General features: G+C 38.7%; 2 protein-coding genes across 3 annotated transcripts in view; one reads left to right on the top strand and one right to left on the bottom strand.

The window, feature by feature from the left end:
* IQGAP2 (IQ motif containing GTPase activating protein 2) overlaps nucleotides 1-14019 on the bottom strand; it is a 306128-nt gene that overhangs the window by 75918 nt on the left and 216191 nt on the right. For both annotated transcript variants that reach the window (XM_017527675.2, XM_037738181.1), the window contains exons 14-15: nucleotides 12817-12907; nucleotides 7852-8019 (exon numbers count right to left, since the gene is read on the bottom strand). In XM_017527675.2, coding sequence (XP_017383164.1) covers nucleotides 7852-8019; nucleotides 12817-12907 — 259 coding nt within the window. The remainder of the gene's footprint in view (nucleotides 1-7851; nucleotides 8020-12816; nucleotides 12908-14019) is intronic.
* F2RL2 (coagulation factor II thrombin receptor like 2) overlaps nucleotides 1-14019 on the top strand; it is a 36590-nt gene that overhangs the window by 13352 nt on the left and 9219 nt on the right. The gene's annotated exons all lie outside the window — the stretch shown is intronic.

Here is a 14019-nt window from a genome sequence, read left to right as displayed (position 1 = left end):
TGGTCTACTAGAAAATACATTGTACGGTCAAGTTAGGATGTTTACAAGTAATTATTATCCTTCCCTCCCTTCCCCCCGCTGCTCCCTTCCTTCCTTTCTTGCTTTCGAGACAGGTTCTCACTCTGTCACCCAGGCTGGAGAATAGTGGTGTGACATGGCTCACTGCAGCCTGAACTTCTCCAGGCTCAGATGAGCCTCCAGAATAGCTGGGACCATAGGAACATGCAACACCTGGTTAATTTTTTGTAGAGGTTGGTTTTGCCATGTTGTCCAGGCTGGTCTCAAACTCCTGGGCTCAAGCAATCCGCTTGCCTCAGCCTCCCAAAGTGCTGGGATTATAGGCATGAACCACTATGCACAACCAACTATGCTATTTTCAATTACCAATAGTTGTCAGATTCATAAATGTTTTCAGAAGAATAATCACCATTCTTAAGGCAACTCTCTCAGTGGGAAGGAAAGAAGGCAAGCAAAGCTGACGAAAATGTTTCTCCCATCACTTGAACTGAGAAGTAAAAAATTTCTTAGTTGGTTAAAAGCCAATTACCAATGGTCAATTCACTTGAACTGTGATTTACCTGTAAAGACAATGAGTCTAATGCTCACTTGATAGTAGTTGACTTAGCTTAGTCTATGTTAGAACTTCTTATATTTTTCTGTTTTTAGCTCTCACCCAAATATGGCACATGGGAAAAGAAGTAGGCAAGTTTGAGAGAGAGAAGATAAACTAAGTTTTTTCCAGAATGAATTTGAAATGAGGATAGCTCATTAATACAGTTATCTGATTCTCTCTCAATGAAGGATGAGGCAGGGGACACTACAGTAATTCCTGATGAAGAGACCTGAATGGCATTAGAGGCTTTACTTGGGTTGGGATGTCAACAGGTAACAGGAAAGAAGAATTCCTATCTTTTTCACATCTAGTTTGAATGTACAGTTAGATCAGAGACTGAGGAGAGCTGCTTTCCAGAACGGGTTCCAAATAGTTTTCCTAAGAAATATAGTTGGTTTGCTACTTAGAAAAAAGACTGATTACAGTTAGTTAAGAGGTCACGAACATTCTAAAAGGAGGCATACTTTTTAGATGCCTTCCAGACAAAATTATACACTAATATACAGAATCGTTAAACTCACTTATAAGGCTGAGCAATCCATTCACCAAATGGCGAATGTTTCAATTTGGGAAAAGACAGACACCTTAGAACCAGAGGGGAAAGAGATAAGAATAAATCATCGTATGCATGCCTGAAAACAATGCTCATAGCTCTATCTGGAGGTGAAAATCAGTCTTTAATTGCTTGGAAAGCTCTTCTTTCCAGAACGGGTGTTGGCAAACATTTTCTGTAGAGTCAGAGAGTAGGGGCCTGGCGCAGTGGCTCACACCTGTAATCCCAGCACTTTGGGAGGCCAAGGCAGGTGGATCACTTGAGGTCAGAGTTCAAGGCCAACATGGTGAAACCCTATCTCTACTAAAAATACAAAAATGAGCCAGGCACAGTGGCATGTGCCTGTAATCCCAGCAACTCGGGAGGCTGAGGCAGGAGAATTGCTGGAACCCAGGAGGCAGAGGTTGCAGTGAGCTGAGATTGCCCTGCTGCACTCCAGCCTGGGTGGCAGAGCAAGACTTAATTTAAAAAAACAAAACAAAACAAAACAAAACAAATCCCCCCCCCCCCCAAAAAAAAAAGAGAGAGAGAGCCAATATTTTCAGATTTGCAGGCTATGGGTCTCTGAAACAACCACTCAGCACTACCACTGCAGCAGGAAAGCAGCCATAGACCATACATAAATCAATGCGTGGCTAAATTTCAGTGAAACTTTCTTTCTTTATTATTATTTTTTGAGATGGAATTTCACCCTTGCTACCCAGGCTGGAGTGCAATGGCCCGATCTCAGCTCACCGCAACCTCTGTCTCCTGGGTTCAAGCAATTCCCCTGCTTCAGCCTCCCAAGTAGCTGGGACTACAGGCGCTCGCCACCATGCTCAGCTAATTTTCGTATTTTTAGTAGAGACGGGGTTTCACCATGTTGACCAGGATGGTATCAATCTCTTGATCTCATGATCCACCTGCCTCAGCCTCCCAAAGTACTGGGATTATAGGCGTGAGCCACCGCACCTGGCCGAAACTTTATTTATTAAGGCAGATGGCAGCAAAAGAAATTTACCAAAAATGATTAGAATAAATGAGTTCAGCAAGGTTGCAGGATACAAGATCAATATACGAAAATCAGTTGTAAGAAAAGATGTATCCATGAAAAAACCTGGACATGAATGTTCATAGCAGTCTCATTCAGAATAGCCAAAAGTTGTGGGGAGGGAGTGGTGCAGAATACAGGTTCCATCAGTTGATGACTGGGTAAACAAAATGTGGCATATTCATACAATGGAATACTATCAGACACAAAAAAGGAATAACTGACAGATGCTACATGAATAAACTCTGGAAATGTTATGCTATGTAAAAGAAGCCAGGCATGAAAGACTGTGTATTGTATGACTCTGTTTATATGAAATGTCCAAAACAGGCCAAAGAGAAAGTAGATTAGTGGTATCCTGGGGCTGGGGAGTGGGTGATAGGGATTGATGCTAATAGGTACAGGGTTTTGTTTTGGCGTGATGAAATGTCCTGGAATTAACTAGAGGTACTGGATGTACCTTGTGAATATACTAAAAACCTCTTAATTACATACTTTAAAAGGGAGAATTTCATGGCATATATATTATTACTCAATAAAAAGCCAATTGTCTATAAATGAGCAATAAACAATTCCAAAATATAATTAAAAAACAATATTTACAATAGCATAAATGATAAAATACTTAGGAACAAATTTAATGAAGCAAATGCAGCCTTATATGCTGAAAACTACAAAAAAATTGTTGTAAGAGTTTTAAACTTGATTAAAAGGAAAGACATCCTATGTACATGGATCGGAATATTGTGAAGACAGTAAGACTTATCAAACTGATCTATAGATTCAATACAATCTCAGCTGACAAAAGTTTCACTGCCTTTTTTTTTCTTCCCAGAAGAATGAATCTAAAGTATTTCCTAGGTTTCTGAATTGAATACACAGGGATTTGACTATAGTCACCCAAATATGACACATGGGAAAAGTAGTAGGCAAGTGTAGGAGACAGAAGATAAACTAAGTTTTTTCCAGGATGAATTTGAAATTAGGATAGCTCATTAATACAATTAGGTAACTCTTTCCCAAAGAAGGATGAGACAGGGGATATTACAGTAATTCCTGATGAAGAGCTCTGAATGGAACAGAGAGGGACTCAAGGGTGACCAGATGCCAAGTAAGAGAGTGGTCATTTCATTAACAGAAAATTTACTGAACTGGAAGGTGGACTCTCCAAGTTGGAAATATATCAAACTTGAAAGTAAGTATATAGGGTACTATTAGACAAACATCAAGTTGGACTAACAAAGTTTTTTCCCCCTTAAGTTCTACTTCTAAGGACATACACTGTCACATTAGTTTCTTAAAGATGGATACTAGCCTGTAGATGACCTCCAATGCGGTACAAATAAACACTAGCATAGAAGTTCAGAGCCACCTCGATCCTAGACACTAGGAAACAGTAAGTGCTCAATAAACATCTATTAAAGGAATTCTGCATTAAATATTAATTGTCCTTGGGTCTACCATTCTTTCCCTATGTCTGAAATCTCATCAATGTGAATTTCCAAATCTAAAAAATGAGTGTCAAACTGTATAATGTCAAAGATTCTTTCCAGAGCTAACAATGCAGTTTCTGCCATTGTACTGAGTAGGCATAACTAGTTGCCAAGGTTTGCCAACTGATCCCTTGCAGACTAGCTCATTGTACTTTATTCCATATAGTCAAAATTACTGTTTACCCCTACTTAATATTATATAATCACAAAGGATTGAGATAAAATATCAGTGTAAACATCTGTTTATATCACTGGTATATTCACATGAATAAATGAATCAATAAGCATCATCTGTATAAAGCAAAGACTCCTCAAATATGACATTTTCTTAATGCCACCCATATATTGCCACTGAGATCATAGCTTTCCTAAAGTAAAAAGAAACATCTAAAACATTTCCTAATTTCCTTAGCCACAGATGACAAAAAATTACAGAAATGTTAATTTGAAAGCAATACCTGTCTTACAGAAAATTTACAAGGATATCCAGAACTTGAACTCAAATCTGGACCAAGCAGACCTAACAGACATCTACAGAACTCTCAACCCCAAATCCACAGAATATACATTCTTCTCAGCACCACATCACACTTATTCTAAAATTGACCACAAAATTGGAAGTAAATCACTCCTCAGCAAATGCAGAACAGAAATCATAACGGTCTTTCAGATCATTGTGCAATCAAGTTAGAACTCAGGATTAAGAAACTCACTCAAAACTGCACAACTACATGGAAACTGAACAACCTGCTCCTGAATGACTACTGGATAAATAATGAAATGAAGGCAGAAATAAAGGTGTTCTTTGAAACCACTGAGAATGAAGACACAACGTACCAGAAACTCGGGAACACATTTAAAGCAATGTGTAGAGGGAAATTTATAGCACTAAATGCCCACAACAGAAGTGAGGAAAGGTCTAAAATCAATACCCTATCATCACAATTAAAAGAACTAGAGGAGCAAGATCAAACAAATTCAAAAGCTAGCAGAAGACAAGAAATAATTAAGATTAGAACAGAACAGAAGGAGATAGAGACACAAAAAACCCTTCAAAAAAAATCAATAAATCCAGGAGCTGGTTTTTTGAAAAGATCAACAAAATAGATAGACTGCTAGCCAGACTAATAAAAAAGAAAAGAGAGAAGAATCGAATAGATGCAATAAAAAATGATAAACTAGATATCACCACCGATCCCACAGAAATAAAAACTACCATCAGAGATTACTACAAACACCTCTATGCACATAAACCAGTAAATCTAGAAGAAATGGATATATTCCTGGACACTTACACCCTCCCAAGACTAAACCAGGAAGAAGTTGAATTCGTGAATAGACCAATAACAAGGTCTGAAATTGAGGCAGCAATTAATAGCCTACCAACCAAAAAAAGTCCAGGACTTTTTTTGAACCAGATGGGTTCACAGCCAAATTCTACCAGAGGTACCAAAGAGGAGCTAGTACCATTTCTTCTGAAACTATTCCAAACAGTACAAAAAGAGGGAATCCTTCCTAACTCATTTTATGAGACCAACATCACTCTGATATCAAAAGCTGACAGAAACACAATTGAAAAAGAAAATTTCAGGCCAATATCCATGATGAACATTGATGCGAAAATCCTCAATAAAATACTGGCAAACTGAATCCAACAGCACACCAAAAAGCTTATCCATCATGATTAAGTCAGCTTCATACCTGGGAAGCAAGGCTGGTTCAACATACGCGAATCTATAAACGTAATGCATCATATAAACAGAACCAAAAGCAAAAACCACTCGATTTTCTCAATAGATGCAGAGAAGGCTTTATAAAAAATTCAACAGCCCTTTATGCTAAAAACTCTCAATAAACTATGTATTGATGGAATATGTCTCAAAATAATAAGAGCTATTTATGACAAACCCACAAGCAGTATCACACCGAATGGGCAAAAACTGGAAGCATTCCCTCTGAAAACTGACACAAGACGATGATGCCCTCTCTCACCATTCCTATTCACGTAGTGTTAGAAGTTCTGGTCAGGGCAATCAGGCAAGAAAAAGAAATAAAGGGTACTCAGTTAGGAAAAGAGGAAGTCAAATTGTCTTTATTTGCAGATGACATGATTGTATTTTTAGAAGACTCTATTATCTCACCCCAAAATCTCAAGATGATAAGCAACTTCAGCAAAGTATCAGGATACAAAATCAATGTGCATAAATCACAACCATTCATATACACCAGTAACAGACAGAGAGCCAAATCATGAGTGAATTCCCATTCACAATTGCTACAAACAGAATAAAATACATAGGAATACAACTAACAAGACACGTGAAGGACCTCTTCAAGGAGAACTACAAACCACTGCTCAAGGAAATAAAAGAGGACACAAACAGATGGAAAAATATTCCACGCTGATGGTTAGGAAGAATCAGTATTGTGAAAATGGCCATACTGCCCAAAGTAATTTATAAATTAAATGCTATCCCCATTAAGCTACCATTGACTTTCTTCACAGAATTGGGAAAAAACCACCTTAAGCCTCATATGGAACCAAAAAAGAGCCCACATAGCCAAGACAATCTTAAGCAATAAAACAAAAACAACAACAAAAAACAAAGCTGGAGGCATCACACTACCTGACTTCAAACTATACTACAAGGCTACCATAATCAAAACAGCATGGTACTGGTACCAAAACAGAGATATAGACCAATGGAACAGAACAGAGGCCTCAGAAATAACGCTACACATCTACAATCATCTGATCTTTGACAAACCTGACAAAAACAAGCAATGGGGGAAGGATTCCCTATGTGATAAATGGTGTTGGGAAAACTGCCTACCTGTATGCAGAAAGCTGAAACTGGATCCCTTCCTTACACCTTATACAAAAATTAATTCCAAATGGATTAAAAATCTAAACATAAGACCTAACACCATAAAAACCCTAGAAGGAAACCTAGGCAATACCATTCAGGACATAGGTATAGGCAAGGACTTCATGATGAAAACATCAAAAGCAATGGCAACAAAGGCCAAATAGACAAATGGGATCTATTTAAACTTAAGAGCTTCTACACAGCAAAAGAGACTAACATTAGGTGGCAACCAACAGAATGGGAAAAAATTTTTGCAATTTGCCCATCTGCAAAGGTTTAATATCCAGAATCTACAAAGAACTTAAACAAATTTACAAGAAAAAAAAAAACAAACTCATTAAAAATAGGGCAAAGGATATGAACAGACCACTTCTCAAAAGAAGACATTTATGCAGCCAACAAACATAAAAAAAAGCTCATCATCACTGGTTTTGAAAGATGCAAATCAAAACCACATTGAGATACCATCTCACACCAGTTAGAATGGCTATCATTAAAAACCAGTAGACAACAAATGCTGGAAAGAATGTGGAGAAATAGGAATGCTTTTACACTGGTGGGAGTGTAAATTGTGGAAGACAGTGTGGCGATTCCTCAAGGATCTAGAAATAGAAATACCATTTGATGCAGCAATCTCATTACTGGGTATATACCTAAAGGATTATATATCATTCTATTATAAAGACACGTGCACACATATGTTTATTGCGACACTGTTTACAATAGCAAAGACTTGGAACCAACCCAAATGCCCATTAATGACAGACTGGATAAAGAAAATGTGGAACATATACACCATGGAACACTATGCAGCCATAGAAAAAGATGAGTTCATGTCTTTTGCAGGGACATGGATAAAGCTGGAAACCAGCATTCTCATAAACGGACACAAGAACAGAAAACCAAACACCGCATGTTCTCACTCATTAGTGGGTGTTGAACAATGAGAACACATGCACATAGGGCAGGGAATATCACACACTGGGGCCTGTCAGGGGGTGGAAGGCTAGGGGAGGGATAGCAGGGGGTAGGGAGATTGGGGAGGGATAGCATTAGGAGAAATATCTAATGTAGATGAAGCGGGGACAGATGTAGCAAACCATCATGGCACGTGTATACCTGTGTAACAAACCTGCACATTCTGTACATGTACCCCAGAACTTAAAGTATAATTAAAAAAATCCTAAGATATTAAAAAAGAAAGCAATACTTGTCTTAAAATTAAGAAAATACAATAACACAGAAATTATATTTAAAATACTTAGTTTGTGCTAAATAACAAACAAACTTACCTGTTTCAGATTTGCGATCTTTTGCCTTCACAAGGGCATCATAGTATCTGTCAGCACATTCTGGGATTATGTCATTTGCATTGCAAGTGGAAGACCTCAATGTAGACAAAATATCACTTGATTTTTTTCCTTCCAAACACTGATTAACATCAACCACCAGAGTAACCCCTTTGTAATTGAAAAAAAAAAAAAAGGTTTCTTGTTAATGGTTATCTTCCACTTACTTCAAGGCATGCAAATATATAATTCAACTTCTTAGGAATGCATTAGTATCAAACATTTTCACCCTTTGAGAATATGTACCACATATGCCCAAGACAATCACCTACCAATTTAGTTCATAGAAGAATTAGATAACACAAGAGCATGGTTTATTAAAAACAACAGTCTTTCCTGGTTACTCATATGTGGTATAGAGGCCCTAGTTTGCTGTAGTAGTCTATGAAATGGGGTGAATACACACCCCAGTAAGTACGTAGCTCTAACCTAGGCCATTAACACATATTTGAGAACTAGTTTTACAAACACATTTGTTTACTTTAGGATAAGCAAAACATTTTTTTTTTGCATAAGAATATCACGGTATTTACTTTCCTACAGGTAATTTTTCTACGGCTTCAATATTTTCTCTTCAAAGTTAAAAATATCCCAAAGTTTAGAACTGGATCACTTCGCCCTTTCTCTTCTTATCTCCCCCCAGTCCAAAATGCTTGCATCTCTTAATGGCCAGCATCCTCTTGGATCGGCAGTTAGGCTCAACACATTCCAGCCTTAGCACAATCTTCTTTGTGGTCTTAGCCTTCTTCTGGAAAATTGGCTTTGTCTTCCCACTATAGCCACTCTGGCTCTGATCATACCACCTCTTTCCCTGGGCATGCAAGGAATCCTTGCCCTTCTCATATGGTGTCACTTTGTGATGCCAATGCTTGCCATGCTTCTTACAGAAGGTTCTTTGGGTTTCAGGTACGTTGACTATCTTTGCAGCAGGGCTGTTCTGTCTATGTGATGAAAATGAGAAACGGTGTCCGAGACCCTTACCTCTTGCCGTGAAATGCTTTTTAAGTTATGGAAATCCTGGTGTTATCTTGTATAGTGCTAATATATTTAGCAAAATTGTCATAAACAACCTAAATGAGTGTTCTAGAAAGGCAGAGCTGGTGGATAGGCGGAACGGAGTCCTAAAACTTCATTCTGGAACCAATTTAGACCTAACAAGCATTTCATCCCATTGCAAATTTCTACCTCTCCTCATTAACAAAACCATATGAAACTCTTGGTAGTCTGAGGAAAGTTAACTTAGTGAATTACTTCCCACTTTAATTTCAGGTAAGAATGGCGAATCAATAGGACTAGAGTTTTTACAGCCAGTAAACGCACTGAGTTAGAAAAGCAGAGCCAGAAAAATGAAAGAAGCCAAGTTAAAATACTTCCTACATGAAAAACATCGTGATGTAAAGTGAAGGGAGACATGGATATTTTTTCTTTTTTTTCTTATAGGTACGTCAACCTCTACGAGTATTAAATTACAATTTGTTGTCATCAAATTATGTTCACATGTGCATAGCACTAAGAAGGTTAATGGGAAATCTGGAGGAGCACATGGAGACTAAGGGAGAACTTCTCTAGCAAACTCCAGTGGTTGTTGAATAAAGCCTATGGCAGTATGTTCTTATGCTTATAGACGCTAATGGGAAATGGGTGGACATCGCCCTTTCCTCTTCTCCAGGAAAGCTTTGTAGGAGAGAGAAATAGAGTACTGGCAAATTGAGAAGTTTGTGGTCTGAGAAAAGCCCAAGAAACAAAAAATGACAAAAATACTCACAAGAACTACATGTGATAGCGTCATCTAACCCAATAAAATGCAATTGTTCTTGAAAGATGATATTACAAAAGGCACACATTTCTTGTATATATTATCACTGAGTATTGATGAGCTGGTTCACAGGTCAATTTCCAGATAACTAAAGCTAATTCCTTTACGGGCCAACTCTCATCTTCATAGAACCATTTTCGATGAAATTCTAAAACATGCCTTAGAGAAAATCCTAACAGGACAGTCGCTATTGCTCCTTATTTTATGCAAAATCTCTGGTATAAAGTAGGTGCTTAATGTCTGCTGAGAGCTTCCAGAAGAGTCCTTTGTGTCATTAAAATTGTGCTGTGCTGTAATATAGTGAGTGCTATTTTCAAGGACTGCGGAAGTGTTTGAGTTTATTGGCTCCTGCATGAAATGGCCTTTAACTCCTATGCTTCCTAGTTTTTCCTTCTTCCGTCACTGTCAGCTGTCACTTTTTACTGACATCAGCGTGCCTGTCTAAGGCAGTTTAAGCACTTTACTGCCTTGTGATTTGTGGCTTCTGATGTGCTCTGAGTCAGAAACAACCAGGAAAAGAAACTACCAAAGACAATGGAGTTCTGCTTAAAAAAAAAATCAACAGGCTCAAAAGTGTCTATCTGAGGGGTCCTCAGTGAATAAAGTAGATTAACTTCAATGCTTGTGTTGAGATATCTATTTTGATTGCCTTTTTCTTAATCTGTGATTTGTGGCTAAGTTCCAGATACTTAAAGGTAACAGACAGATGACTTTCACTCCAGAAAGTCAGGTATGTTTCTGCTAAGTAACAAATTAAGAAACCTTCCATAAATCTCCTAAGAGATCCCAAAAACGTTTGCTTTACATCTTAAGTCATATACCAGCAGGTTCTCTTAAGGCACACATTCACAGTAGAGGTGATTGATATAACTCCCAATGAGACAAAAATTGGTTCCTGTAGGGAGGGAGTTAAAAAAACCTCTTTATGTATAAAGTACAGACCTACATATGGCACATAAACAGGTATACGATATATCTGTGGCTTTAAAATTTCATGGTAAGGATTAGAGAAAAAACTGTCTAAAAAGATTCCCTAGGGTGTCATAATGAGAAAAAGGTAGAGAAAGTCTGCCCTAAGGAATCAAAAGTGAGGCAAATCTACTTTAAGCAAGCAAGATACTCCAGTGAATGTCAACACTGGGCCAAAATGAAAGAGGCTTGAGTTACTCTGCCCTTTAAAATCTTGCTGGTGGTAACATAAATGGGCCAACACATTTTCTTTTATCATATTATCTGAGAGTGTGTTTGATGCTTATAGTGCATGACCACAAGCTGTTTCAAGTCTTTATGCAGAGTGAAGAATGTTTTAAAAGGTTAAATTCTTGTTGAAAATTGGAAAATTCCCATAGGTAGTTTTAACTTTGGAAAATCTTTTTTGTTGTTATATATAGTAAAATAAAGTATATCAGTTCTTCTGAGGGACAGGACAGAGGGAAATGATAGGATTTTTAGATGTGCAAGTACAGAGTACAAAATCATACATTTGAGGAAATCTGCTACTTTTATAGTCAATAGAACCAACAATCTCAATGTGAAAAACAGAATCAACAATTGCAGACCAAATGTAAGAACAACAATGAATACAAGAAATAAAAACCTTCTACATTGGTTTGATTTCTAAGAGATAAATCATAACCATTTTAGGCTATTTGAATGCCTAAATTACAATCTAATTTCTCAAAAGTGTCTCTTCGGACTATGGCTTCCTTCAGTTTTATATTTAAGTTGAAATCTCTTATATACACACTTCCACTTTATTATTTTCTTCTTAAGGCACGCTAGAAAGGAAAGACGTCAAAGTTCCGTAGGGAATAAAAGCTCAGGTTAGAAAAATACACATATTTTTCCAAGCTAAGGAAATAAAGCCCAGATGTTTCTCACAGACACTTCCGAGGTTGAAAAGCCCACCTGTGGAGCAGGACAAAATTATCTTAAGAACCTTCTGTGACCTGATACAACAGAACAGATTCTAATTATGCCATGAGTTGACAGGTTAATGAATTATAATTTTAGGAATTGTATTTTAATTTATATATGGACAATGTTAGTGTATGAATTTAGAAGTTATTTCAAACTATCATGTGAATTTTCATATTATTCCTCCTCAAAAACAGAGGGTTAAACAATTTTATCATTTGAATGAATGTGGGGATCCTGCCAGTTGCTGATTATGCCTATTCCAATTATGCACCCCAGAACTGGGGAAGTAACCACAGAAGGGGTTTGGCAACCCCCTGTGAGATGGATCTGAGCTAATATTCTGTTGATCACCTGACCTCCATAAACCCCTACATTGACTGGTGGACCACAGTGATGTTTTGGGTCTCCTGGAATTAGTGTCAATTCAGAGCAAGTGTCCACTAATTTCCAAAAGTCTGATGATGTCCTTTCTCCTAAGTATAGTCACCCTGGTAAAAGGCCATACATCCCTTTGGGGAAGGCTGGAAGAAAGACTAGCAGTATAAATTTTTGGTAGCGTAGCTGAGTTCCTCCTCAAGGTGCCTGGCCTTCCCTTTATTTGAGGGGTTTTGGGTTTGTAAACTGGCCCCATTCTGGGAAATGATTGAGGGTCTGTGACTATTTTTATGATTCAAGGTAGTCTTCCGTTTGCTTGACCCAGAACTCTTCCAGTTGTACAGATTAAGGAAGAACTGAGGAGACTGCCAGTCTATTTCATTGCTAGTCGCCCCATGATCAGCTGGCCACTCCACAGGTCTCCTATTGGTTCTGTTTCTGTGGAAAATGCTGGTAACAATAAGGGGCATGGAAAGGAGAAAAACGGTTTTAAGCAGAAATGGTTTAGTTCTTCAAGAATCAAGAGGAAAAAAGGATCTGATTCAATCATAAAATTTGAGAGCTTAAAAACTATCTTTTACCTTCTGGGTTTTGTTCAGCAACATTGATAAATTTGGTTGGAGATAGAGCGTAATCACTGACCATAGGGAAACCAACTAATTTTTGTATAATTATGCGTCCAAGAACTAAAATTTGGTAAGAATCCAAATCTTCCAGAAATTATAGATCGCATGACTTTAGGCACATAACCAAATCCAAAAAGGCAAGTTTCAAGAGCAAAGGAGGCGAGGGCTTACATTGCTTGGCTCTGTCCTCATCCACGTTGGCCTCGTCGACAGCTTGCTGTATCTCATCCAGCCAAAGCACTTTGGAAACACTCTCAGGGTCCTGGGAACAATGCCACAGAATAAAAAGAAAGAACAGTGAATAACGAGGAAACAGAATTAGTAACTGCTTTTGAGGAGCCATTTAATCATAATTCCCACAAATTCTCAATCAGCAACTACCCAGCTCTGCCATATACTGTACACACTCCTGATGAAGCTGACCCCAAACCTGACCACTTCTCTCTTCTTCCCGGCCACTCTTTAGTCCGGCCCTCCATCCTCTCCCATCTGCAGCCGCACTGGCCCCCTAGCGGGTTCTGCTGCATCAAAGCTTGCCCTCACCACTGTGGCCCTCTACAGAGAGCCCAGAGGATCTCTTTAAAAGATATTCAGTGCACCATCCTCTGCTTAAACCCTCCCCAAAGGCTTCCCCAGCTGTTAGAAGGAAACACAAACTGCCTTTTCAGGGACAGTGGGGTTCTGCCTGCATGGCCCTGCCTACTGCCTCTCTGGCTGTACCTCACGCCTCTCTACCTCCCCCTTCCTGTTAAAGACCTTCACAGGAGTCTCCTTCAGACCACAATACTCTATCCTCACTGTGCGGCTGCTGGCTTTTTCTTACCATTCAGGTCTCAACTCAAATGCTACCTACTCCAAAAAGTCTTCCTGGGCTACCCTAGTCAAATACTCTCTCCCTCAATCACTCAATTAATGTGGTTCCCAAACTTTATGTCAAGGTGCCCCAAGTTATCATGGGATATTTTTAATTTGAGAGAAACACAGGGATTGTCAATATTTACCAGAGAGACAAAAATGAAAATGAAACAACATGGTGATTGTCCTTAAGGAGCTAACAATGTAGTGTAAGAGACAGATATGTCAAGACATATAGCTGGGCGCATGTCTCCTGCCTGTAATCCCAGCACTTTGGGAGGCTGAGGGGGGGAGGATCACTTGAGGTCAGGAGTTTGAGACCAGCTTGGCCAACATGGTGAAACGCTGTCTCTGCTAAAAATACAAAATTTAGCCAAGCATGGTGGTGCATGCCTGTAGTTCTACCTACTTGGAAGGTGGGAGAATTGCTGGAACCTGGGAGGTGGAAGTTGCAGTGAGCCAAGGTCAGGCCATTGAACTCCAGTCTGGGAGACAGAGTGAGACTCTGCCTCACAAAAA

The sequence above is a fragment of the Cebus imitator genome, unplaced genomic scaffold (assembly GCF_001604975.1).
Source record: "Cebus imitator isolate Cc_AM_T3 unplaced genomic scaffold, Cebus_imitator-1.0 Scaffold50, whole genome shotgun sequence".
Taxonomy (NCBI): domain Eukaryota; kingdom Metazoa; phylum Chordata; class Mammalia; order Primates; family Cebidae; genus Cebus; species Cebus imitator.
Note: the sequence above shows the minus strand (reverse complement) of the source record. Positions and strands in the feature narration are given on the sequence as shown.